The sequence below is a fragment of the Citrus clementina genome, unplaced genomic scaffold (assembly GCF_000493195.1).
Source record: "Citrus clementina cultivar Clemenules unplaced genomic scaffold, Citrus_clementina_v1.0 scaffold_9, whole genome shotgun sequence".
NCBI lineage: Eukaryota > Viridiplantae > Streptophyta > Magnoliopsida > Sapindales > Rutaceae > Citrus > Citrus x clementina.
Window position 1 is genome coordinate 127,568 of NW_006261964.1, and position 26,394 is coordinate 153,961.

General features: G+C 36.5%; 5 protein-coding genes and 1 pseudogene across 9 annotated transcripts; 4 read left to right on the top strand and 2 right to left on the bottom strand.

The window, feature by feature from the left end:
- Nucleotides 1-234: 234 nt before the first annotated feature.
- LOC18033379 (5'-nucleotidase domain-containing protein 4) lies at nt 235-5,381 on the top strand. The gene is given in 18 exon segments (XM_006419149.2): nt 235-764; nt 895-992; nt 1,154-1,273; nt 1,516-1,605; nt 1,711-1,826; nt 2,200-2,299; nt 2,400-2,471; nt 2,557-2,604; nt 2,685-2,762; nt 2,866-2,985; nt 3,390-3,495; nt 3,665-3,828; nt 4,191-4,325; nt 4,408-4,538; nt 4,656-4,718; nt 4,862-4,940; nt 5,018-5,066; nt 5,069-5,381. Coding segments are annotated over 18 exon segments (1,869 nt in total). The 5' UTR covers nt 235-490; the 3' UTR covers nt 5,095-5,381.
- A 70-nt stretch (nt 5,382-5,451) lies between these two features.
- Nucleotides 5,452-9,167, top strand: LOC18033219 (G-protein coupled receptor 1). The gene is made up of 9 exons (XM_006419150.2): nt 5,452-5,893; nt 6,066-6,097; nt 6,190-6,359; nt 6,457-6,551; nt 6,821-6,922; nt 7,039-7,083; nt 7,169-7,312; nt 7,714-7,784; nt 8,598-9,167. The coding sequence occupies exons 1-9, from the start codon at nt 5,714-5,716 to the stop codon at nt 8,701-8,703; spliced, it is 945 nt and encodes a 314-aa protein (XP_006419213.1). The 5' UTR covers nt 5,452-5,713; the 3' UTR covers nt 8,704-9,167.
- Nucleotides 9,168-9,343: 176 nt separating this feature from the next.
- LOC18032300 (protein TRIGALACTOSYLDIACYLGLYCEROL 4, chloroplastic) lies at nt 9,344-12,199 on the top strand. Its single transcript, XM_006419151.2, has 5 exons — nt 9,344-9,822; nt 9,987-10,212; nt 10,335-10,692; nt 11,130-11,467; nt 11,836-12,199. Exons 1-5 carry the CDS (start codon nt 9,569-9,571, stop codon nt 12,025-12,027), a joined length of 1,368 nt encoding a protein of 455 aa, XP_006419214.1. The 5' UTR covers nt 9,344-9,568; the 3' UTR covers nt 12,028-12,199.
- Nucleotides 12,200-13,185: 986 nt separating this feature from the next.
- On the bottom strand, nt 13,186-15,355 carry LOC18031783 (tRNA pseudouridine synthase A 1). Its single transcript, XM_006419153.2, has 6 exons — nt 15,284-15,355; nt 15,048-15,165; nt 14,461-14,600; nt 14,018-14,380; nt 13,761-13,823; nt 13,186-13,560 (listed from the first exon to the last, which is right to left on the bottom strand). Exons 1-6 carry the CDS (start codon nt 15,353-15,355, stop codon nt 13,261-13,263), a joined length of 1,056 nt encoding a protein of 351 aa, XP_006419216.1. The 3' UTR covers nt 13,186-13,260.
- Nucleotides 15,356-15,987: 632 nt separating this feature from the next.
- On the bottom strand, nt 15,988-19,438 carry LOC18031560 (annotated as a pseudogene).
- A 723-nt stretch (nt 19,439-20,161) lies between these two features.
- On the top strand, nt 20,162-26,392 carry LOC18031535. 5 transcript variants are annotated; one of them, XM_024184766.1, is made up of 4 exons: nt 20,162-20,467; nt 20,947-21,307; nt 21,633-23,549; nt 25,799-26,392. In XM_024184766.1, the coding sequence occupies exons 2-3, from the start codon at nt 20,964-20,966 to the stop codon at nt 23,524-23,526; spliced, it is 2,238 nt and encodes a 745-aa protein (XP_024040534.1). In that variant the 5' UTR covers nt 20,162-20,467; nt 20,947-20,963; the 3' UTR covers nt 23,527-23,549; nt 25,799-26,392. The 5 variants fall into 5 exon arrangements, with proteins under 5 accessions (XP_024040534.1, XP_024040573.1, XP_006419224.1 ...); XM_024184805.1 differs by lacking the exon at nt 25,799-26,392 and adding an exon at nt 25,735-25,751; XM_006419161.2 differs by lacking the exon at nt 25,799-26,392 and adding an exon at nt 24,599-24,884 and having other exon boundaries at nt 20,163-20,467.
- The last annotated feature ends 2 nt before the right edge of the window (nt 26,393-26,394 follow it).

Consider the following 26,394-nt stretch of genomic DNA (forward strand, 5'->3'; position numbering starts at 1 on the left):
ATGCAGGACGAGAGTGGAATTGATAAATTCTGTCCCATCTCGTCTCATTACCGATTAAGAATAAAATTTTTTTCAATTAGGATGAGATTCCGCAAGATCACATCTCTTTTAGAACAAGATTGAGATATATTTTTATCTTAAAAAAAATATAAAAACAAAATTAAAACATTTTTCATCTCATATATATGAAATGGGACTGAGATTGATAAATCTCATCCTATCCCGTCTCATTGTCAACCCTATTCGTAATGTTGCCCCAAATCTTAACAATGTATGCAATATTCTGTTTCGTTGCCGACAAGAAAGGAAAGACAAGATGCCATTGAAATTAGACCAAGACCAAAACTAACTGCTAAAATGTTCTATTTCTTACTGAGGTTGGTAATTATGGTTTAAAAGGTACAGATGTTTGATAAACAATAAATTAGAACTTTTTTTTTATCCTACTCCAAAGCGAAAGAGAAGAAACAGTTTCATCGGCAAACTTTCAATGGCAAGCATCCACTGTTTCTTCAGATACCCAGTTCAGCTTAACACCAGCACCAGCACCAGCACCAGCACCAGCAGAGTCCCATTTAGCTCCTTCAGTTTCAACTGTCTTCGTTGCAGCAGCAGCAGCAGTGTGGATGCTCATGCTGCTGCTAATAAGAATGTAGGGGATGGTGTGTTTTCAGTTACGTCATCCAGTGAGTATGATGTTGATTACTTGGGTGAAAGCACCAAAGGCGACTTCAATCTCAATTTCGACCGTCTTCAGCCTTTTGGTATCTTTTCGTTTTTTACTTTCCCTTTCCTTTTTCCACACTTTCTTCCTCTACCTTTACTTAGTTAGTTACTTACTAGTATTAAATAATTAAATTGCTTCTTGTATTCTTTTATTTATTTATTCTTTAGGCATTGATGGTGAAGCAGCTTTAGATGGTCCTATTGAAGAAGTTGCCCGGATGGAGGCTCAAGAAGCTGATCATTTGCTTAATGACTTTGGTATTCCGGTAATGTACATCTTTTTATTCTGTTATTTATTGTCTATTTCTCTGTTATTCCAGCTTTGTTATTCTTTTTTATTGGAACAATTAAATTTTCTATTTTTTACACTTCTTTAATGTATCTTATCATATGATTGATATGATTAATATATGCTGCTAATATGCAGAGTCCTTCTTCCGCTAGAAACTCACCTCGTGGCATCTTTTGTAGCCGCACATTGAATCTCCGTTCTATTAGTGCCATTGGATATGACATGGACTACACTTTGATGCATTATAACGTGATGGTGAATCTCTTTTTCTATTCTCTTTATTCAGAGTTCAATTCTGTTTATTTTTGGCTTTATTGTTGCGTAATAGACTTGTTTAGTGAATGTTGATGCTCTATGTGCTGCACCATGCATAGGTTCGTGGATTTCTCTTTTCTTTCTTCCCTTGTGTAATCTCAAACCTATTAATGATATAATTGCTTGCATTTGAACTTAATTGTTCGTTTGAGATGGTTTGACATTAGTTTATATCTTTCCAGGCCTGGGAAGGTCGTGCATATGATTACTGTATGGTCAATCTACGTAATATGGGTTTCCCTGTTGAAGGACTTGCTTTTGATCCTGATCTGGTTCGGTCTTTATTTTAACAAGTATTGAAGAGCTTATATTGTGAGAAATCTGTTTTTCTTCCTTTCTTGGTTCTAAGAACGCTGTTCTTTGCTATTTGTAATTAGGTTATTAGAGGCCTTGTTATCGATAAGGAGAAGGGCAACTTGGTTAAGGCTGATCGATTTGGTTATGTAAAGAGGGCCATGCACGGCACAACAATGTTGTCTAATCGAGCTGTCAGGTATGCTTCAAACCTCGTCATTTATTTATTAAAAATCATATGGAAGGAATCCGGGTTACACATTTGATTTATGGGACATAGGAATTAGATTGTTGTATTTTCATACAGTCTACATGGAAGTACAAGGATACTTTTTATTGCTACCCACCACTTGCCCTAAAAGGATACATATACCTTGGCCTCTTTTACTGCCCATTTGTCATTCTATGGCATGTTTAGGTGCCTACATGCTTGTTCTTTGACTAAGATAACTCCCCCATACTGTCTTTGATCCATTGCTTACATTGTCTTGATGTCTCAGAATTTATCCTTTTTCTGTGTCAAACCGGTATTATATTTTCTATAGTGCTGCTTAACTTTCTTTGCAAGGAAGTGAGATGTATGGGAGAGAGTTGGTGGATTTGCGAAAGGAGAGTCGATGGGAGTTTCTCAATACACTGTTCTCTGTTTCGGAAGCTGTGGCATATATGCAGGTAGATTGAGGAGCTATAACTTAATACTTGAATGTTTTTGACATTCCATAGTTTGCTCTGATGTTTTTGTCAATCTTTGTTAATATTGATAAACTTGCAGATGGTCAACAGATTGGATGAAGGAGCTATTGGACCCGAACTTGGTCCCCTTGATTATAAAGGACTTTATAAGGCAATATGTTGTAAAATATTTGATATAATAGAAAAACGGTATTTGCTCTATTTTTCCTCTTTTAACTGTCAACATGGCTTTTCAGGCTGTTGGAAAGGCTCTTTTTAGGGCACATGTGGAAGGTCAGCTTAAGGTAAATAAATTTGGGGAAAATTATATTAGTGTTGATTATTTTGGTCCACAAGTACCTTCTGAGTGGTGGCATATATACAGAGTGAAATAATGTCTAAGCCTGAACTTTTTGTGGAACCTGATCCGGAATTACCTTTAGCGCTTTTGGATCAAAAGGAGGTATTTCCCCATTGTTGTTATTATTATTTTATTTTTTATTTTTTTTATAAAAAGGGGAGTCATTTTACTTTTTGTTTCTTACTTGAATATCTTTGTGCCTCAGGCTGGTAAAAAGCTTCTTCTCATTACAAACTCAGATTATCATTACACAGACAAAATGATGCAGCATTCCTTTAACAGATTCTTGCCAAATGATATGGGCTGGCGTGATCTATTCAACATGGTGGGTATTAACCTTTAAGTAGTTCAACTATATCCCATATGGACTTGTTGTTATCTATTGAGCCCCGGCTGGATTGATACCTCTACTTTTGTTCAAATATTCTCACTTTCTGACTATCTTCTTTTGGGAAGCAAAATTAAATCTCGTTATTATCATGTCTTTTATGGCATGGAAGATGCTTGGAACCACCTGTTCTTTATATTGAGCTACAAGTTGAAAGTGTTATTATATCCTGAAAGTGTTTCTTGCATCATTGCATAGCTGTTTTAGTCGAGATTCTTGTTGTACTCCAACAGATCTTCCTTTGTCATTGAATAGCTATTTTATTTTTGTTTGTTGCAAACAGTGGAACATCACTTAGCCATTGATGAAATATTGGAATTACTAATGCCTTGTTGATATAGGTAATAGTGTCAGCAAGAAAGCCTGAATTCTTTCAAATGTCACATCCATTGTACGAGGTGGTGACGGGTGAAGGTCTAATGCGTCCATGTTTCAAGGCTCGTACAGGTAATCTATGCTTGTCCTTGTTTTGTTCAATCAGTCCAGTACATCTCCTAGATTTCCAATGAATAAAGTCAAACATTTAGACTGCCTAGTTTTCTTTTCTGAGTGTGTTCTACATTCAACAGTCTTTATGTTCATTTTTTTTAATTTTTTATCTTTCTTTAATTTCCAGGAGGCTTGTACTCCGGTGGAAGTGCTCAGATGATTGAGAATTCTCTAAATATCCATGGAGATGAAATATTGTATGTTGGTGATCATATCTATACTGATGTAAGTCAATCGAAGGTTCATCTACGGTGGCGAACAGCACTGATTTGTCGAGAATTAGAAGAAGAGGTTTGAATATTCTATTTTCACTTTGCTTGCTGAGATGTAATTCTAGGGTGAAATGTTATCATCGTGTGTGTGTGTGTGTGTATTCCACAAAAAGTTCAGTCCCACCCACCACCCCCCCCCCCCCACAAAAATTTTTTGAAAGATTTAGTAGTACATTGACCACTAAAACTACTAAAATTTTAAACTTGAATAAAAAGCTTTTTTGGGTGCAGATAATGCTGAATGTTATTAGATATTTTACTTTATTGTTAGTCGTTATTGTAATTTAGGAGAGGTGCAATTTGTCTGAGTTTCATGGCATTTTCAACTGATAGAATGCTGATCAGGTCTCTTTTATGTGCTATGAAATTTTGGAACTGCAGTATAATGCATTGATTAACAGTCGCGGTCAACGAGCTAGGCTAGTAGAGCTTATAAATCAGAAGGAAGTTGTAGGAGATCTCTTTAACCAACTTCGGCTCTCTTTGCAAAGGAGAAATAGAGGGCATCCTGCTCAAGTGAGCTCTATTCTCTATATATTTGTCTCTTGTAGTATCAGAGGTTGAGTCCTCATGATCTCCTTTTTCTGAAAACTTTCAGACCCTTGCTGCAACTAACATGGACGATCAAGAACTTACTGAAAGTATGCAAAAGCTACTTGTTGTTATGCAAAGACTAGACCAGAAGATTGCTCCAATGCTAGAATCAGATGGAGAGCTCTTCAATAAAAGGTAAAAACGGTGAATACTTTACCCGTGTGGAAATAAGTCACCTCAGGTACTCAAGTTTGTGGTCTGTTGAATCATTTGAACATGGACTTGACCTGCTATACTTTTATTACACACAAGGTGGGGCTTTCTTTCGCGCGCGGGTCTTTGGGATAAGAGCCACTTGATGAGACAGATTGAGAAGTATGCAGCTTTGCCTCCATAAAATTATGCCCGGTTTTCATTATACAGGATTCAAATCATGGGTGCAACAAATTTCTAGTTTACTTCAACTGTACTGTTCTCCTGCTATGGATGGTGATCTTAATTAATCCTTCAAATTTCAGGTATGCGGATATATACACGTCCAGGGTATCAAATTTTCTGCATTATACACCGTTCATGTATTTCCGCTCACAGGAACAGGTACTTGAATTCGTGACATTGTTCATTGCTCTGGCATTTGAATTGAGCTGACTCGGATGTTGTTGTTATCCTTGCAGACACTTGCTCATGATTCATATTCATACTACTGTTCAGAGCGTAATGATGGTCTGTCTCTGGCGTCATCGACAATTAAGAGCAAATTTGCGCTGTAATCTAAACTTTGTTCTTAGTGATTGCAATGAGGATGATGATGATGATGGCTGAATATGATGTGATTATTGTAAGACATTGCTGACTCGACTTTTATATCGTACAATGACTAAACTCTAAAGATGTCTATTAAGTGAACATGTGTGAGTGAAATGGCAAAAATAGTTTCACTCTGTTTTGTCATTGAAGAAGATTCAAAATATTATTCCATATGATTATGACATATGAATGTATGATAGGTCCGGAAGTAACATGAGTAGCACCAATTAATTGTTAATTATTAATTAACGAATACGATCAAAATAATACAAAACACAGACATCGACCAATACGAAAGTAACAACAAAAGAAACGGCCTGTTTACTGTTTGCTTTTACATTTGATTTGGAAGTTGGATTGGAACCCACCACGACAACCGCCACGAGCCCAAAACGACGAAATAATTCGTGCTTACGAGAGTCTAAGATCTTTTAATTTTATGTTAAGGCCGTATTTTTAATTAATTAATTATTAGAGTACTTGTTGTTCTTCAAAGTTATTATTATTATTCCAGCACAAGAAAAGAGGGCAGGCAGTAATCAGGTGAAATCGGAGACAAAACAATGGCGGCTGCCGCAGTTGCTGGAAGTCTTACGGCTCACGATCGCCGGATTCTGACAGCACTCAACACCGGCGCTTCTAGTCTCTCCTTCGTCGGCTCCGGATTCATCGTCCTCTGCTACTGCCTCTTCAAAGAGCTCCGCAAATTCTCCTTCAAACTCGTCTTCTTCCTCGCCCTCTCCGTAACCAACTCTCTCTCACTTCCTCACATTCTTTACTTTACTTTAGATCTCACTAATTTTTGCCTCATTATTTCTAGATTCACTACTGAAGCTCTGACTTTGCTTCCTTTTGTGATATTATTATTTTGACTTGGTGCCTTCTTCTTTTTTGCCTTTCTTTATTGGATTGCAGGACATGCTATGCAGTTTCTTCAGTATAGTAGGGTATGTTTCTTGTTGAAATTAAACCTGTGATTGATTGGTTCAATTTGATGTGAAGTTGAAATGTCTGTAAATGTTTGTTGGCGATCATGTAGGGATCCGTCCAAAGGATTCTTTTGTTCAGCTCAGGGTTACAGCACTCATTTCTTTTGTGTGGCCTCTTTTCTATGGACCACTACCATTGCTTTTACTCTTCATCGTACCGTTGTCCAGCATAAAACTGATGTTGAAGATTTGGAGGCCATGTTTCACTTGTACGTTTGGGGTAATGATTATATATAATAATAAACATAACTTGTTTCTTCTCTTATCTGTTCAACATCTGTTGCCTGTTGATTTGACCTTTTATTTACTTCTTCCAGGAACTTCTCTCGTTGTGACGGTCGTTCGCTCTTTTGGCAACGACCATAGACATTTAGGTGTGTGGTGTTGGACTCAAACGGGCCGCACTGGAAAGGCGAGTACATGTGCAGTTTCTGGTTGCAGGTTTTCGTTTTCTGTTTTTGTGTGTTGTGTCTATATATATATACACGTGGAAAGGTTATGGAACTTGCTTTTAATTAGTATGGATGGGCAGATAAATTAATAAGTTTCTTTGACTTGCACCCCTTACAGGTTTGAGCAAGGATAAGTTCTTTTTTACATTGTGTTTTTTTTATTTCTGTGGTGATTGGCTTGCTTTTGCTTTCTAGTCTTTAGACTGACAATTTCCATACACTTATGCAGGCAGTTCACTTTATAACCTTTTATGCACCACTCTGGGGTGCAATTCTTTACAATGGTTTTACATACTTTCAAGTGATACGGATGTTGAACAATGCAACACGTGTGAGTACTTGGACATTCTCTTCCTCTCCTACTCGTTTTCATTTTTTTGGATAATTACGTGGGAATTTTCTTATTTCACTGAGGACACACTTCTGCAATTTTTTTGGATATTTCAGGTGGCAGTTGGCATGTCAGACCGGGCATATCAATTTGACATGAAGGTATGCATGTGGTCATGAAACTAGTTTTTAGTGATAGTACTCTTAATTTGTATACATAATTTTCCTTTTCTATTTGGTTTCATAGGCTTTGAACAGATGGGGGTACTATCCACTCATTTTAATAGGATCTTGGGCTTTTGGCACAATCAACCGCATTCATGATTTTATTGAGCCTGGCCATAAAATATTTTGGCTCACATTCCTTGATGTTGGGACAGCTGCCCTCATGGTAAACTGCAATGACCATATATTTGTTCTCTTTTTCTTTGGTCTTTCTTTCACTGAAATTTGTGTGTAACTGAAAGTTCTTATGGTGCTTTTATTTAGATTTGCAGTTTTGTGTTATTATGAAGTTGATCATACATCATACATACTTTCATATAGACATACATTACAATGCTAGTAGGAAAAGTGTTTTTGTTTCACTCATTTGAGAAGTTGCTAAGGAACCTATGGATCCTGGGACATTAATGTTTTAACGAAGTATGCCCATTATGATGTGTATGTTTGGTATATTAATCCTTTGAACGAGACTGATTTTGATGCAATTTCATGGTTTGATTTTACTATATATATATATATATTTTTTTTTTCATGAAATGATTTGACTCCCATCAATTATTTGTTTAGGGCTTGTTTAACTCGATTGCATACGGCCTGAACTCTTCGGTGCGGCGGGCAATCCATGAAAGATTGGATCTGTAAGTCTTACATCCTTTTTCCTTCCACCTAATCATTTCTCATGAAGTTCTAAGTGATCGGCTAGTATTTGTCATTGCCTAAATAACCTTTCTAGGCCGCACTAATTCATTATTATAGCCACCTATTTGTAGACATGTGCACCAACTGTAGCTTGTTAGGGCTTTGAAGTGTATTTCAAATCTTATTAGTACAGTTTGTAGTTATTAAAAATGTTGGATTTTGTTCCCCTTTGCACCCTGTTCAACCAACCAATCATGAAGAGGGAAAAAATATTAAAAATAAAAATAAGAGAGTAAAGTGGAAAAAGAATGGAGACAAAGGATTTGGTTCTTATCTTCACCTAGTGGTGTTTGGCTTCTATATGTTTCCTTTCTTTTTGTGCTTGCTACCATATTCTTTCTCCACTTTTAGGTGGGAAGTGCACTTTCAGGCTGTATATGAGGGATCTTTGACAACTTAGGAGTCCCCATAAACAAATAGACAATTTGCTACTTTTTGTTGAAATAATGTTGACTGGCCAAGTTGGTGGGGCAATGTGTTGATGCTTTTATCTTCTTTCATAAATTCAGCAGTTTTCCAACTGCTGGATTGAAAAACCTAGGAATTTGGTATCAGATTGCAACCCATCATTATTTATCCTGTGATTTTTTATTTTAGATTTTGAATAGAGGATGGAAAAAGGATTTATTAGCGGAAGAATCTTTTTTTTTTTTTTCTGGTTGCTTATTGCTCTTCATTACTATCCATGATTTTCACATTTGAAATGCACCCATTCTGTCTGAACTCTTTTGCTGCTGCATTTTCTTCTGAAGGTTCTGGCCAGACAGGTTCCGAAAATGGCTTCCTAACAGTTCCAAGGTCCGAAATCAACAGCAAGAAAGCGAACTGGTCTCTTTGAAAGTTGAAGATCAGCAATAACAACTTGGACATTGCGCGTGATTCCTTTTGCGAGAGTGGAAATTTACAGCCAAAAACTTTCAACAATTGTTTTTTCCCATTTGGAAGAAGATGAAATAGAGAAGCAGAAGCAACAGAGTACCAGGCATTTATTCCATGTCCAATGGATTTAATTATTGCCATCACCAAAATGTGGCTCACATCAGCTGTCCTTGAGACTTAATTGATGGCTAGATGGAGTATTTTGAAATGCCAAGTAGCATCTCGATTGGATTTGAGCGTGGCTGCTACAAGCACCAACAAAAAAGTTGTAGTCGTACATTGTCACTTGTAGTTGTAGAAAAGATTTGAAGTGTTTCATTTAGTCATTCTTTTGTTTACAGTGACAATTTGTCTAATATGTATCTATTTCTGTATAAACTGGTATCTGTAATCGCTCGTTGTAGTTTATTTTGTTGGGAAATGCAAAACATAAGTGGAATTTCCGGGGTGAATTTTTCACTGTATCTCCTTTCATTACGCAGCTAGCTAAGAAAGAGCCACTGGAGGTAGTAGGAATGAATTGTTATACTTTACGAACGGGTATCTTGTGTGTGTGTGTGTGTGTGTGTGTGTGTGTGTGTGTGTTGACCCAAAAAACAAAGTAACAGCAGCAGCAGCCAGCAACCCGCAGCTGGCTGCTATAAAGTTGTATCATATTATTATTTCAACGCTCGCTATTTATTCAATTCCATTTGAAAGAAAGAAAAACAGACGATAGTGATGAAGTGAAATTTGGTGGGTTTCGGTTTATAAAGATGAAAGTAATTAATTGATTCTCTGATTGCAGTGAGATTTTGTAAAACCAATTAAGACTAGTTTAGTTAAAGAAAATTAAAAAAAAAAAATGAAGAAGCTCCGATGGGCAATGGAGGGAGAGTTTTGGGAGCTGGACCAGTCAACTCCCAAGAGCCTGGAAGGAAGCGCACGCGCCGTCCCCGGAAACCCAAACCCGTTAGGTATCTCGAGAGGCACCCGGCTGTCCAGACCGAAGCAAATCGACTTCATGCAGCGCTTCATGGCCACCCCTTTTCTTCCTTCTTTCTCCGCCGGCACTCTTCAGCTTCAGCGCGTCCTCCCCTTCCAGTTCTCTGGCGACTGGTAACCCCACTCATGACCCATTTCCTTCCATTTTTGATTTTCCACAATCTGTTATGCGGTTCGTTAATTGGCATGGAAATCATGGGTGACGGTACAGGTGCACGCTCATAAGTCAATTTTATTGATTGATGTTTAGCGTTCAAATTTAATACATACACACGCAGGTTTGCTACTTTGCTGGGTCAGTTCAATGTGCTCAAGTTTGTGTCTTCTCTCAAACAAGGAGAACTTTCCAAATCTCGCTGCCTGCATGCCCTTCGCGATAAGTCATTGTATGCTCTTGGTTTCTGCTCCGAGCTTTTGTTTACAGATGATGACACCCTTCTTCTTAGCTATGATTCTTACGGTCATAATGACACCTCGCGGAAAAAAGCCGTCTTTCGTCACAAGGCAATCTCTTCATTTTCTTATTCTTGCTCTTGCCGCTGGACATTGCTCGTTACCCTCACTAACACGTTTCAATTTTTTTTTTTTTTTTTATAATTTTTTTGCTGTTTCTCTTCTGCTATCAGTTTCCAAATCATAATTTCACTCTGGAGGCACTATGGCCTGGACTTTTTGTGGACAAGTGCGGTAATTATTGGGATGTACCCTTTTCCATGGCAGCTGATTTGGCTTCGGTTGCTTCTGATTCTGGTCCCAGTTACCATTTGACCATGCACCATAATTCTGGTTTGCCGACCCAGTTTGAAGGTGATGAGAATTCTTCTGCAGTTCCAGCTAGTCTGCTACCTGGTTTTTCTTTGAAAAATGCTGTTGCTTATAAGAAGAATGTTGACATTTGGAGAAGTAAGGCTCAGAAGTTGAAGATGGTGCAGCCATATGACATTTTCCTTTCAAGTCCTCATGTTTCAGCATCCGGGATCATTGGTAAAATACAGTCTCTTACCATCTTCACCTTAATTTAGTTACTTGTATCATTGCAAGCAAGTTTAGGCATAAACTCATTTGGTCATCATTTGTCTCTTAAAGTTGCTAAGATGTAAAATTCTTGGAAGATTTTGAGGCTAGAACACTTTCGGGAAAATTGTTTTTAGTTTCTTCTGTCTTCATCATGTGAATGACCTGAGGAAGGATACGAAACCAATAACTCTGCTATCAGATACAAGAAAGCTTAATAAGGAGGTTTGGTAGATCCAAGGATAAATGTTTGTGTGTTGCGATGCATGTTGACATTTTGTGCAGAATTAATGTTATCTGTCACTTGTAAATTTTTTTTTTTCTTTCCATTTTTGGCATTCATAAGGTTATGCGACGGATATATAAACAATGCCAATGGCATGCTTACAATTTATCATTTCATATAGGTGCTGCTATGACTGCCTCTATTGGAGATAATTCAGTTAGATCTCCAGTAGAAAATGATTCAGACGGTTCTACAGGCTTCCATCTTCACGCTGCTGATATAAAATCTTCCTTTTCAGCCGATATCTTTGGATCTGTAGCATTTACTGCCCAGCATGGGAACTTCCAAAGGCTATTTTCAGATCTTACAAGATTTCATGCACGCTTGGATTTTCCTTCTGGTTCAAAATTTCTTTCTGGTGCCACACGTTTAGCACAAGATTATTTCAATTCCCAACGGCCAAGTTTGGAAACAGTTCAGGCTGTATGCCCTAAAGTGTTTTTTTCGGTTCAGCAACAGGTACTAGTATTTCTTTTGGATCTCCTTGTTCATATCTCTATAGTAGCAAGATGCTTTTACTGACTAAGTTCAGTGAAATATCGGGAGGGGATTCAACAGCCACCTATTCTTTTCAATTTTCTTTGCACTGAATCAAATTTAGCTTTAAATGTTGTTGGTCATTGGAGGTGAACTGCAAGAAATCATTGGCTTTAAATGCTATAGAGTATCTGAGATTCTGTGAAGAACCTGAGAAAAATCTTTCCCCTTTCAAGACATCATATGATGTAATAAATGGGGAGCAACTTTTATTTCATTTTTTTTTTGTTTTTCGTTTCTTCTTTCATTAAGTGTTCTATAAAGTTGTAACATTCTTCTCATACTTGCAGATCGCTGGACCTTTCAGTTTTAGAGTTGATTCAGGAGTAGTGATTGATTTGAAGAACAGAGACATTTGTGCCCATGATTCAGTGTTTGCCATTGAATATGCATTGCAAGTCCTTGGTTCTGCAAAGGCTGTTGCTTGGTATGCCCCAAAGCATCAAGAATTCATGATAGAGCTTCGATTTTTCGAGTCATAAAATTGTATTCTTTCGGCCCCTCCCCCCCCCCCCCCCCTCCCTCTTCAAGAATTATGTTCCCTTTAGAAAGTCTTATCAGTCATTCAAGAAATTTACTGCCCGGTTTGATAAGTTGTATTTATGGATTTTGAGAAATTAAGTAATTTTAACTTAAAGAGCGGGACAATTGGCACTCCTCTAAAAATCCTCTTAAAACTTCTTTTTTAATTATATTCCATTTAATGTCAAAAATATATTTATTTTTAATTAAACACTCGTTTCATTTGTAAATCTTTCAATTTTTCTCTCTCGAAAATTTCAAAAACACTAGCTTCTCAAAATCATAAATTAATCTCCAATATTTGAGACTTGTAAATGATAGTGACACTAAGTTGTAGCCATAATATTCTTCTTTCTTGGAGATTCCATTACTACATTTCACATATGGTGTTAGCGACTTAGCGTGTTGTTCCTTCTCTTATCAAAAGCTTCATATATTTTTTTGCATTTCTTCTTCGATTTCCAAAAAATTAAAAAATAAAAATAAAAAACCGAGACTCTAAACTGTTCAGGAAAGAACAAATTGAATTTGAAATTGTGAAAAAGAAAAAAAAGCATGCCAATGAAAGGGAGAAAATATATAAATTCGGTTAATTCTATTTATATGCCCTCAATTCAAATATAATTGTAATACAAAAGGAGTTTTATAAGATTAACGAAGGGATCCCAATAGTCCAACTCTTAGTGCATGTTTGGTTGGAAGAAATGGAGGACTAGAGGAAGAGAGAAAATAAGTGAAAAAGAGTATTTATCTCATTTACATTGTTCAATTGGACATAGAATTCATCTTTTTCCCCTTTTTTTTTTCCCTCTCCGACTTCCCTTTCCTCTCCTCTCCTCTCCTTTCCTTATATTTTTTCAAACCAACATACCAATAAAGTAAAACCAAAATGATGGGCTTAAAGTAGTTTTAACATGCTTGATGCTCTGCTAGAATACATTTAATCTTATTGTTCTAATCTCCAAGTTCACCATTAGCAGGAATCAATCACAATATCAACCTTAGTAAACCCTTATCGAAAAATCAAATGTTATGTCCGAAAATGAAAAGTTGATACCAATTGCATACGTTGACAAATAACCAAGATAATCTCGATCTTTCATTTTTTAATATCAAACTAAAGCAGAAGGGAAAAATTAATATATATATATATATACCTTGTGGGTGCTTCGGGCATGTAACAACTCAAATATCTAATAGAATGGAAGCTTACATTTTCTAACACTATGATGCCTACCAAAACTAGACAGAGGACAAGCAGCAGGAAGCCTCAAATGCTCTTCATTGTACTTGACTTCTACGAGACAGAGCCCATGAGGTGGGGCAGACAAGGCATATTTAGCAAGCTCCTTCCGATCTTGAGTTGCTAAAATCTTAGGAACAATATCAGGAGGAATGGCTTCCTTTCCGATTTGAAGCAGCAGAGCAACCTGCAAATTTGAGCAACAGGAGTGCTTCATAAACCAATTCTGGGAACTAACTCGTGAACTTCCCTGAAAACATAAGTAACTAATTCATTAAACTTAATAAAAAAAGTAACTTGCAAATTTGAATGACAGGAATGCTTCATATACCAATTTCAGGAACTAACTCATGAACTTCCCTGAAAACATAAGTAACCAAAGCTTTAAACTGGTAAGATGCGAGATAACCTCTAGTAACTTTATAATCTGGAACAGTAAGAATGATTTACCATGTTCCGCACTTGTCTGTACAAGAAACCAGAACCTTCAACTTCTAGCTGTAGAAGAGCTCCCTGAACAGAAGAACAATCATAAATCCGTCAAAAAGTTCTATAATGATTACTTAAAATTGATATCAGATAACAAAAATGAGTAAATTAATACAAAAATAATATAAAGCAAAAGAGATGGAAGAAATCTACTCCACTAGGGTTAATACCAGATAAAATTTAATCATCTAATCATTATGCTGGAAGTTGACAATTACCATTTCAATAACATCAAAACGAAATATACTCTTCACTGGATTTAGCGCTCGATCGTTGCGTTGTATGTTGACAAAAGCTGAAAAATCATGCTTTCCAACAAAATATTCCGCAGCCTCTCTCATGAGAGTAGTATTCAGTTTATAAACACTATGGTAAGCATAGTGATGCTGAAATGGATCCATGACAGCGTCATTATAAATCTTGTAGTGATAAATCTTGCTCTTAGCTGAAAACCGAGCATGGAACTCAGGCACAGCAGCACTAATCTCCCTAACTCGGATATCAGGTGGAAGAAGACCATTCAGAGCTGCATGAATGCTTTCCAAGCCGTCATAACTGAAAGGTGTAATGAAGTGTGCCACCTGAAAGCTTAACTTGAGGTGAGTTTCTTGATTTGTCAATGGACGCTTGATGAATCCTCATAAAAGTAAGAAAGCCAGACCTGCCCCCAGGCATGAACCCCTGTATCAGTCCTGCTCGCACCAACTAAACGGAGATCTTCTCTTTCAAGCTTTGTAACTCGAATTAAAGCCTTTTCCACAATACACTGTATGGTTGGTGGTGATGTTTGAAACTGCCAACCTGAAAGATAAATTTAACATTCAAGACAACAAAAGTAACAAAATCTAAAAATTTGGGGCATTGATATCAACTTTGAAGGCTTAAAACTTATCCCAAAGAAGCTAAAAGATAATCACCACAAATCAATCAGCATGAAGAAGTTTACCATATTACATGCTATGAAACATATTGGGAAACCTTAAGGGAACGAAAATTCCAAAATTGAAAGAGCATTCCCAAGCTTAAAACAGAAACTCCTTATTACCTACCACTCCATCAGACATATCTAAGCTAATTCTGTGCTTGTTATAAGCGCATATGACACACTTCAAACTTCAATTTCCACTCTTAAGCACTTTCCTTAAAACACTTGAGAAGAGCAACATACCCTCCATATAGCAAATGCAAATTAAACAGAAAGCATTATCTGCTTAAACAAGGACAGAAAATGCCATCTTGAAAGAGAACCTGCATAACGAGTGCCATCATATGCTATGACCAAACGCCATTTAAAACCAGGAAAACTGTCGTCAGTGGGAGGCTTGACTGTGTTATTGGTACCCTCTAAGCCCACAACGCCAACACCCTGCAAGAATGATCAGCAGCGAAGCTCCCCATATCATTATTACTATTAGTTATAGATGAAGACAGTAAACTGGTCAGGGATTCTTATAAAGATCATTTTTTTCTGGATGGACATTTACCTGCTTATTGGTTGAAGGAAGAAGCCCATTTGAATACAGAGGCGATGGAAGGCCTACAACTCCGTAACTCATGTCAAAATACCTTCACTTGTGCTGGGTTTGCGCAGGAGCGGATAAATATGCACGCAAAATAACATGAGAATCCCTAACTATTTTAAAATTCACAGAAAAAAGGTAGTTTGAACATTTTTCATATGAGACCCCGAATGCTATAAACATAAGATAAGTTACGTCTTATCTTTAATGTAACCGAAAACTTTTGTTGCCTCCAGTTTTGTTCTTTTGTTGCACCCAAAACTTTAATGTAACCGACAACCAGTGATCGATGTCCTTGCGAGGCCTTTAGTGTCCTGTAGGCCGTAGGTACTGTAATCGTAAATTTTCTTCGTATTTGGGAGGCATCAACAATCAATGGACTTGGGATGGGCATCTCCTTCATTCGAGAATATTTACGGGTTAAACTTCAATTGTGCAAACTTTCGTTTAATGCAACAATTAGCGGACTTTTAATACAATATTCACTTTTCAATACAGGTAGATAAGAATCGTCGATATTAAACATCTGCGTTTTATATGGTGCCCTTTCACTCATACAATGTATAATTATTTTTTTGATAACTTGAAGTTAATGTTAAAAATCAGATATAGTCTTTCTTCAAGGACACCTATTGATTGTAATGAAGAAGCTATTTGTCCAGTTCGTCTGTCAAAACAAATATCCATTTGCTCACATTAACCACAAATTACCTCACCCACGCACAGTTGAAATATATACAAGTAAGGGGAATGAGAGGCAAATAAAACAAGACTATAACATTGGAAATAATGCATATATATTTCTACCATCCCATGCCATCACCAAGTTTGTAGAATTTACAAAATGATACTTCTACCATCCCTTCCGGCTTGCACCTTGCTGTGACCCCCACAAAAATACAAAAAGCTTGGCTTCAACTATACAGAAGAGTGATAATTCTTGCACCACTATACAACTTACCTCAATTACATTAGTCTATTATATGCAGATCACGGAAAGTGGCCACTAATGGTATCAAAAGACTAGTCGGTCACAAGCTTGGTCCAACGGATATAATAAACCCTGTTTCTTCCCCCATCACTTTCCTTCAAATGAAGGAAACATTTTATCCACGGTGGATTCCTCACCATATCATCATTACCATCCTCATGTTCTGGCATGCCAAGTAACATTTTAATCTTCTTGGTCAAAACATCGGGGGGTGGTGAACCCCCAAAAAACTTCACCTGATTTTGTTCAACAATCAAGTCAGCAAGAACAGTTTTCTTTAGAGACAAATGCCAAAAATGTGATATTTACACAAATTCATCAGCCAAGTTGAAACCGTACCCATTCTTTACCACATAATAAGGCATGGATTCTGGCTGTTGGATCCTCTAATGTTAATTTCATCGTATACTCACTTGATCCATTAGGAGAACTATAGTGCTCGGCTTGAAATGGATGAATTGATACCACACGAACAATGCAACAGCACCTAACATTGCCCTACAAGGAAAAAAAAAAAAATTAATAATAATAATAATAATAGAAAAGGATAAATTCTCAATTCTGTAAAGATGATTTACATGACCAAATCAAATGAGTGGATTATTTACAGAGTTCAACGGTCTCTCATTTCTTAAAATTCTAAGCAAAGCAAATTACAAGTTATCCAAAACAATGACATGGAAGAATATTAATTCTTAAAAGATTCCCAAAATACCTGAAGTTGTGTAGCAATTTTCATCAAAGTCACAGATGCAACGTTCACCCAATCAACCTCTGTAAAGCCAAAAGGAAATTAATGCGTATAAATGACGTTTATGTACTGTCATTCACAATGTTCAAGCAATGAAATACCAGTCAAAAATTGAGAGGATGGATCGGTCCATATTGGCATATGACCATGTCTCCCTGAAATTCGCTCCCTGAATCTCCTAAATCAAACACAGGCATTACAAAGACACAAAGACGCTGGACAAATATGAACTCTCTTTACAAAATCCAATTTAAGGGTCTACCTCATATAGTCCCAAACAACATTGTCATTGTCAGAAAAAAGTCGAATCTTAGATGAAGACTGCAATAAACCGTGCCACATCCCTGAAGATACTTGACAAGACATGTTACGAATTCTCACCCACTTGCCAGTAGCAGTAAAGTATCTGCCAAAGTTTTCATAGCTTCGATCGGTTGACACTCTTAAAACTGTCCCGACGGGAAAAAAATTCCGAAGGGTTTCCAGATCTAAAGGAGACGATTCAATATGCAATGGAAGTGGATTATGTTCTTCATCCTCAAGTCTGAGAAATACAAATAAAACATGGTTGCTTCTGCTCAGCTCTTAATTTTGAATGAAGTCAACAAACATTAAAAATTAGCACAGCCAAATTTTTGAAGTTGCAACACATCAAGTAAAAACGAATTTAAAATGATGTAGCTAATTTCCCAAAGTATAGAAAAGAGAGGTAAAGACTTTTCCCCCGGAGGAACAAGTTTGGTCATTGCGATCTTGAAGATATGCGCAAAATTTCCGGGGAAAGGAAATCAACTACTTTACCTCCATTGCTATTTATTAGAATATGCTATCCTGGAGGAAAGTAATAAATAAATTAAAAATTAAAAATAAAAATCTTGGCCTCTTTCACAAGAACTATAACTGAAAAGTGAAATATTAACAAATACTTACTTCCCAGGTATGCTTAATGGAGGGACATCCGTTCCATCCCACACAAAGAGCATCCATAAGCCTTTACTATCATCATAGGAGACATGGAAAACCTTTCACCCAAAAAAGGTAATAGTATCCTAGCTTTAGAGCTCAAAAAAGAAAAAAAAAAGGGCAAAAAATAACCTTAGCTCAAGCCGAGTCAATGCAAATATCTTCAAAATATTAATCACTGAAGAATAATTACCTTGCACACTAAATCAAAATATCTGTGTTCCGAGATATCTTTTAATGACAAAAGGTAATCGTTTGATCCTACAACAGAAAAGGCATCATTCCACAAATTTATGACCAAAGAATTGGAAAAAAGCCATCTTTAGTCCGTCAACCAAACACCACCAAAATTAAGCAAATAGAAAATCAAGAAAAGGCAAAACGATGACAGTATCATAACACAATGTCAAAAAGATCACAAATACCTGAACTGAACTCAAAACCAACACACCATTGCCTCAAAACATTAATGCGACGCTCTTCAGCCTCTGTTATTTCAAACCTTTGTGGAGAAGATTGATATGGCAATAAGTTGCTACCAGAGTTTCCATCAAATAGAGCAAATGATGAGGAGTCCTTGTAGAAGACAGCTGATAGTTCCGCCTGGTGTTTTTTAATCTGCAAAATCCACAAATCCAGATAAGTGAACCTTGCTTAAAATGTAAGCCAATAATAATTCTAAACACTTAATACTCGTCAAAGAAGGCTGTTAGTGAGCAAAGTCAAGCCAAAACTAACAAATAATAGCAAAGGAAGCTTGGACGAGGAGAGTGATTAAAGAAGTACCATAACATTTTTGAGAAGAATCAAGTCTCTTGGTGACAGAACGCGGGGAAGTTGATCAATTGAACTAGTGAAGATGTTAACTAATAACTCAGGACTTTGCTGGGAGTCATCAACAATCTTCAAAACGCAAACATAGTCTACAAAAACCAACACTAACACTTTGAAAAAGAATAAAAATAAAACCCAGAAACTTACAAACCAAAAAAGGAAGAAAATTTGCAAAAAAACTAAAAAGACGAAAAATTTACCAGTTCCTTGGCTCTTTCGAGGGATACTGAAACTCCAAAACTACACCCAGGAGATTCACCTTGTGTTTCACATGCATAGCCAACTCTTTTATGCGAACAATGCCACCTTGATTCCGTTGACTGCTCATCCTCCAAGTATGCTATATAACACCCCCCCCCCCCCCCCAAAAAAAAAAACCTAGCTTTTGCTTTCCTTTGTTTCCTTTTCTCTCTCTCTCTCTCTCAAATTCTCTCTTTCTACTTCAAATGAAAATGAACCCGTTCACTGTTTCCTGCTGATGCGCACCATAAAGATTTCCGACCTTTTTGTGTAGGATTAATATATTCTTAGGGCCCCGATTCTTACCAAAATGAAAAGAACTGTTAGTTATCCTACCTTTATTCATTAAAATTTTATTCATTAAATGCTGTGGAATTTATAAACGCAAACAAAATGACCCATTTATGTTTATATTTTAAAAAATCCTTATCACATTTTCGAATGTAATAGTTAGAAGAGCCGTGAATCATAATCATCTACATAAACGAGCTGCATAGCCCAATACCATTATACTTATGTGCATCATTAATCATAAGACTTGGAGAGTAAGTACTAATATTCTATATTGATATAATTTGGTTAAAAAGTCCAAAATCATAGGGTCTTCGAATGAACGTGAAAAAATGATTAATAATTCATATCCAATAAATCACTTAACGAACAGTTTCTTAAGTATATCTAACGGGTAATTAATAATCTTACTAAAAAAAAGATGCATTTATCCACTATATATATTTTTGTTCATTTTACATTTTCATTCCATTAATGTAATGATGTATTAACTTATATAAAAATTTGCAGTTATGTATAATATTACTCTTTTATTATGTTATATTCTTTTTATTCGATATTATAGATATTATGTCATCCCAAATTAGTAATTTAACCAATTGGAAAGAGGGTGAAATTATGGACTGTTAATTAGTAGTTAATAAATAAAAAATTAAAAAATTAAATCATATTCATATATTATCACTAATAAAGGATAAAGACACAGTAAAAGATTTTTAGAAGTTAAATAAATGGAATAAATCTAAGATAGACAGAGGATCCTATTCGAGATAGCCGCGAGGTTTGTCTGAGCTAATACGACGTCGCATGATCTCAATGCCCCAATTCAAAACCTACAAATCGACGGTCGATGCTACTCAATCGTAATTTTGGAAACTTACCCGTTAAGTACACCATAACATAACTGAAAACGAACGAGTACGAATCGTTTTGGTCTATCTCTTTCTGGTTTCTGAGCTCGTCTCCTAATCGTTCGTGCGGCGACAGAAGGCAACGAGGATTCGCAAATTTCAGTTAAGAGTCTCGGAGTTACAACAAAGTTCAGATTTTTAAACCCCTTTCGTGCTGGCTTAGAAAGGTACGACTTTTATAACAGATTTAGTGTTTTTTTCCTTGTAAATTAGGGTTAACATTAGGGTTTTTGGAAAAGACTATTTTTTTCTTGCTCGTATATTAACTTTCATGTACTTCAACTGGGTGTTTCAAATTACTTTTTCTTTTTTGTTTGGCATATTCGGTGCCCTAGTTTTGGTATATTATGAGTTATTGCACCTATTACATCGCAATTTTGAATTTCTGTATCTGACTAACTGGTTGGTTGTCAATTTTTGTTTACTTTTCGTTACGCTTCCTAATTTCTTAAGTCGTGAGTTTTGTAAATATATTATCAATATATGTATGTATCTGTTTATATGTGTGTGTGTGTGTGTGTGTGTGTGTGTGTGTGTGTGTGTGTTCTCTCTGCCCGGCTACATCTGGCTTGTGGCTGCAAAACTTGTAAGTTAATGATTTTTCAATTGGTATTATAGTTTGCGTTTGTTTTTTTTCCTTTTTCAGCACTAATTGTCAGGGCCATGGCCACAAAGAAATTTATTGCTATATGTCAATCGGGTGGTGAGTTTGTAACTAATAAAGACGGATCATTGTCTTATAATGGAGGCGAGGCCTATGCAATAGACATTGATGAGGAAACAGAGTTCAGTGGATTCAAGTCAGAAGTAGCTGAAATGTTTAACTGTAGTGCCGATACCATGTCTATTAAGTACTTTCTTCCAGGGAACAAAAAGACCCTTATCAGTATCTCCAAAGACAAGGATTTTAAGCGCATGCTTAATTTTCTTGGGGACACTGCAACAGTTGATGTGTTCATCCAGTCTGAGGAAGCTGCCCGAAACATCTCTAACATGCCTGCTAGTAGGTAGTGGTTATTTTATAGGTGTAGCATATACAGTATTTTCCTTTCTCTCTTTTTCCTTTTTTGGGTATGCAATTTATAGTTATTGATTCATAATTACAGCAACTCACATTACAGTGCATAGGTCAAATGCAAGTGAAATCAGTTTCATATAACCATAATTGATTTTTTTTCTTGGTCAGAATTATCAATATGCCTGTTTGTACACCAGCATGAACTGTGATATGCTGTGATTATGAATCAAAATTATTGGCCAAAGAATTTACTGGAATCGATATGTATTATCAATGTGCCTTGGACAGAATCTTATGGTCACTTGATACTGTAGGTCGAGCAGGACAACTGTGTCAGAAGCTGTGGTCCCTGTTGTTGCCCCTGCTGATGCTGTAGTTGATATGAGCAATATTGATCATATTGTTGATCGAATTGGCCTGGACATATCTTTTGACCCTGCATCTGCTCTTCCTGCTGGTGATGACCAGCATCGTAAAGCTGCACAACAGTGGGAAAACACCATCACTGGCGTGGACCAAAGGTTTAGCAGCTTTAGTGAATTCCGAGAAGCATTGCATAAATACTCAATTGCGCATGGGTTCGCTTACAGATACAAGAAAAATGACAGTCATCGCGTTACTGTGAAATGCAAGTGCCAAGGTTGTCCTTGGCGGATATATGCATCGAGATTATCAACCACCCAGCTAGTTTGTATCAAGAAAATGAACTCAAAACACACATGCGAAGGGGCTTCTGTGAAAGCTGGCTATCGGGCAACTAGAGGTTGGGTGGGAAATATTATAAAGGAGAAGCTGAAAGCATCCCCAAATTACAAGCCAAAGGACATTGCAGATGATATCAAAAGAGAGTATGGGATTCAATTAAATTATTCTCAGGCATGGCGTGCTAAGGAGATAGCAAGAGAGCAGCTCCAGGGCTCCTATAAGGACTCGTATACTCTGTTGCCATTTTTCTGTGAGAAGATAAAGGAGACCAATCCTGGCAGTGTTGTTACTTTCACCACAAAAGAAGACTCAAGCTTCCACCGTCTTTTTGTCTCATTTCATGCATCCATATCTGGTTTTCAACAGGGTTGCCGCCCTCTCCTTTTCCTTGATACCACTCCTTTGAACTCAAAATACCAAGGGACATTGTTGACTGCAACATCTGCAGATGGTGATGATGGTATTTTTCCTGTAGCCTTTGCTGTGGTAGATGCTGAGACTGAGGACAACTGGCATTGGTTCCTACAGGAACTAAAATCTGCAGTGTCAACGTCTCAACAGATTACATTTATTGCAGATTTTCAGAATGGTTTGAATAAGTCATTGGCTGAGGTTTTTGATAATTGCTACCATAGCTATTGTTTGCGCCACCTTGCTGAGAAACTTAATAGAGATATAAAGGGGCAGTTTTCTCATGAAGCTAGAAGATTCATGATCAACGACTTGTATGCTGCTGCATACGCACCAAAATTTGAGGGTTTCCAGTGTTCTATCGAGAGCATAAAAGGCATTTCTCCTGATGCTTATGATTGGGTGACACAAAGTGAACCAGAGCACTGGGCCAATACATATTTTCCAGGAGCAAGGTATGACCACATGACATCAAACTTTGGACAACAGTTTTACAGTTGGGTGTCAGAGGCACATGAATTGCCAATAACACATATGGTGGATGTATTGCGAGGTAAGATGATGGAAACAATTTATACACGCCGTGTAGAGTCCAATCAGTGGCTAACGAAGTTAACACCATCTAAGGAGGATAAATTGCAAAAGGAAACTGCAATTGCCCGATCATTTCAAGTGTTACACTTACAGAGTAGTACTTTTGAGGTTCGAGGAGAATCTGCCGATATTGTTGATGTTGATCGTTGGGACTGTACCTGCAAGACATGGCATTTAACTGGCTTACCATGCTGCCATGCCATTGCTGTCCTTGAATGGATTGGTAGGAGCCCTTATGATTATTGCTCCAAGTACTTCACGACTGAAAGCTACCGCATGACATATTCCGAGTCGATTCAACCTGTGCCGAATGTTGACAGACCTATTCTAGATGAATCAACTCAGGAGTTAGTTACCGTAACCCCACCACCCACTAGACGCCCACCAGGCCGGCCAAAGATGAAACAGCCCGAATCAGCAGAGATAATTAAACGGTCACTCCAATGTAGCAAGTGCAAGGGCCTTGGCCACAATAAGAAGACATGCAAAGATTCCTAGTACAGTGTTTAGGTCAAATTCCAGTAAGTAATTTAATCTTAACTCTTTTCCAGCTATTTGAAGCACATGATTATGTTTGTTTCATTTTTATCATCATCGTTATCATGGAATTGAAGTACTAGGTTTTGCATGTATGTCCGTCTGGTTCAAAATGAATGTAAACCACTCATGTTAAAAGAACTGATATCCTTTTACAATGGAGTGGACCCAAGTAATCATAATGTGAGGATATTAGTTGTTCAGCTATTGTCTTTTCTATGCTACGATTCTGCACTTGGAAACTACCATCTGAATTCATTCTCAAGAAGGATATGTGCATTTATACTTGAATCTAATAAAGTTGTTTTTTTTTTCCCTTTTCTTTTCTCTCTCTCTCTCTATTTTTTTCCCCCTGAACTAGAAAATATCTGAACACCATGGATAGAAGATTTATTGATGAACATCCTTGACATTCCATTTTACATCATAAGTCATTTTATTAGCGGTATCTTGCCTCTTGCAATGTAATTTATCGATTACCTATGAGGAGGATTGTGGCGAATTGAATTATAGAAACTTCACAAATGGTGGGAAATAGAGTCGGTGATATCCATGAATATATATTTTTCCTGAGATATTTGGTGTAGCGTAGATCCAGCTGGACAGGTTACATCTGATTTTTTTGGTTCACTTTGACTAAACTTACTATCTCCATGATGTTGTGAACAGAAATGGTGTCAAGGGACGATGAATTTTAATCTGAATCATTAACAAGTCTGACTCTGAAGAAATATGGTGAAGATATAGGTGCTGGGTAGTGGGTAGTACCTCCTCTTTTCATGTATTTACAGTGAAATGTCTTCTTGGTTTCTTTTGTTTGTCCCTTGTGTTTTCACTCTCATCCCATCCCATCCCCATATGCTGATCTTGGGGGAAACCAGTGTTAACTTAAAGGCATACAACTGTCGAATTCTTTATTTTGCTTAGAATATGCTTCTTGATGAGGTGACAATGACATGTTAGGAGGTAGTGAACAAATTTTTCAGCAATTTTGTTAATAGTTATTTTTCCCATGGCTTTGCTTTGGTGGCAGTTTTTTTGAGCGGCTGCTCATTTGGATGGGTAGAGTGGAGTAGTTTCTGATGCTTAATTGGGGATGAATTGAAACATTTGAGGATCATGGGTAATAATTAATAATGAGACGACTGATTTATTGTAGTAATGAATCATGACAGATGGTGTAAATGGTACAGGCAACAAGTGAGCTGTTGTATGTGCTTTTTGGATTTGTTTAGAGAATCGGGGAAGTCTTGGAGTTGGATATTTTTTTCTAGCTAAATCATCGACCATATATGTATGTATGAGCACGGTTAGTTTTAGTAATAGTATAATAATAATAATATGTTTGATTTTGTCCAGAGGGGCAGCACTATTACATGATGCGATTACTTGTTGGAGTAGGAGTGTAAAGTATGAATTTCTTCTACTCTAATGTTTATTTATATTTAAGATGCGGAATGGGAGTCCCAGGTGTGACGGGTGGAATTCCAACTCCTATGAGAGAAGTAGGAGTGAGTATCGACTACCTCCTTTTTCTTTTTTAATTTTTTTTATTAAATAATATAATTAATTTTTTTAAATCATATTATTTATTTAAATAATATTATTATATTATTTAATAATATTAAAAATGATAGTATTATTATATTTGGCTGAAAATAATTATTTTCAGTTTAAATTACTTAAAAATAATATTATTATATTCATAAAGAATTAATAATGTTATTATATCTTTATGAAAAAATATAATAATATTATTATTTTTTAGTAGTATTATATTTCTTTAATGTTAATAATTAATAATAATAAATAGTTTTATTATAAGAATATTAGAGTCTCATTCGTGTTGTTCTTATCAATAATTTTTAATTTACATAATTAAAGTTTCAAATAATAAAAAATTATGATTTACATAATTAAGAATATTAATGATATTTATTAATTTATATAATTAAAATTAACAATAAAGTAGATAGTTTATTTTGTAAACATATTTCTTTACTTTATAACTAAAAACTAAAATTCTTTAAATAAAGATAAGATTGTAATTTAAAATAATTCACTCTCAATTTAAAGATAAAGTAAGCACATAAATGAAATTCTAATATCTATTACATAGGGTCTTTCTAACAATTTATTTTCAATTCCATTCTACACTCCACATATCAGGATTCCAACTCTTCAAATTCTCATTATTCCAAATTTAAAAGTAAACGCTATCTTATTTGTCCAGACATAAGAATTAACACTGCAAAATCACAATGCCGCTCGTGTAGAGGAGAGGGAGAGGAGATTGATTCTCTATTGAAGTCGAGTTCAGATTTCATTACGGCTCCAAGAAGAACGCTGCATAGACATGGCATCTATGAACCATTGACATAGATTATTGATTAGAAGAAGAATAATACGAAGAAGAAGAAGAAGAAGAAGACTCCACAATTTTGATTTTGAATTGAAATAAGGAGGATTAGATCAACACAAAATCAAAGTGTTTTGTCTGTATAAAGGGAGGAAGGAAGGACACGTGCACGGATGAGTTACAGCAAGCAACCAATTGGGGTGCACGATGTCCAGGCACGAAGACACGTAACGCACAAAGTGTTTGGGGAACCGACATGCCAAGGAGTCGACGCATGCAAATAATATCCACATATAAGACACACGTCAGTCTCAGAATCAGTTGCAACACCTCTTATCGCCACGCACGCAGCAACGGCCTCTGTCACTTGTTATTTCTAGATGATGGGACGGTATACTAGTAGCAGTAGCAGCAGTGATCACCTTGTTCAGTTTCTGCTTAAAACCCCTCCCCCCGCCTCCATACCCCCC

Excerpts from the sequence above, each read along its gene's own strand:
- LOC18033219 (XM_006419150.2), top strand. The coding sequence starts at position 5,714 with ATGGCGGCTGCCGCAGTTGCTGGAAGTCTTACGGCTCACGATCGCCGG. Across the intron at positions 6,098-6,189 it reads AGTTTCTTCAGTATAGTAGG|GGATCCGTCCAAAGGATTCT; the intron begins GTATGTTTCTTG and ends GCGATCATGTAG. Across the intron at positions 6,923-7,038 it reads TGTTGAACAATGCAACACGT|GTGGCAGTTGGCATGTCAGA; the intron begins GTGAGTACTTGG and ends TGGATATTTCAG.
- LOC18032300 (XM_006419151.2), top strand. The coding sequence starts at position 9,569 with ATGAAGAAGCTCCGATGGGCAATGGAGGGAGAGTTTTGGGAGCTGGAC. Across the intron at positions 10,213-10,334 it reads AAGCCGTCTTTCGTCACAAG|TTTCCAAATCATAATTTCAC; the intron begins GCAATCTCTTCA and ends TTCTGCTATCAG. Across the intron at positions 10,693-11,129 it reads TTCAGCATCCGGGATCATTG|GTGCTGCTATGACTGCCTCT; the intron begins GTAAAATACAGT and ends CATTTCATATAG.
- LOC18031783 (XM_006419153.2), bottom strand. The coding sequence starts at position 15,355 with ATGAGTTACGGAGTTGTAGGCCTTCCATCGCCTCTGTATTCAAATGGG. Across the intron at positions 15,166-15,283 it reads TTCCTTCAACCAATAAGCAG|GGTGTTGGCGTTGTGGGCTT; the intron begins GTAAATGTCCAT and ends TCATTCTTGCAG. Across the intron at positions 13,824-14,017 it reads GTTTTGATGTTATTGAAATG|GGAGCTCTTCTACAGCTAGA; the intron begins GTAATTGTCAAC and ends TCTTCTGTTCAG.
- LOC18031535 (XM_024184766.1), top strand. The coding sequence starts at position 20,964 with ATGGCCACAAAGAAATTTATTGCTATATGTCAATCGGGTGGTGAGTTT. Across the intron at positions 21,308-21,632 it reads TCTAACATGCCTGCTAGTAG|GTCGAGCAGGACAACTGTGT; the intron begins GTAGTGGTTATT and ends TTGATACTGTAG.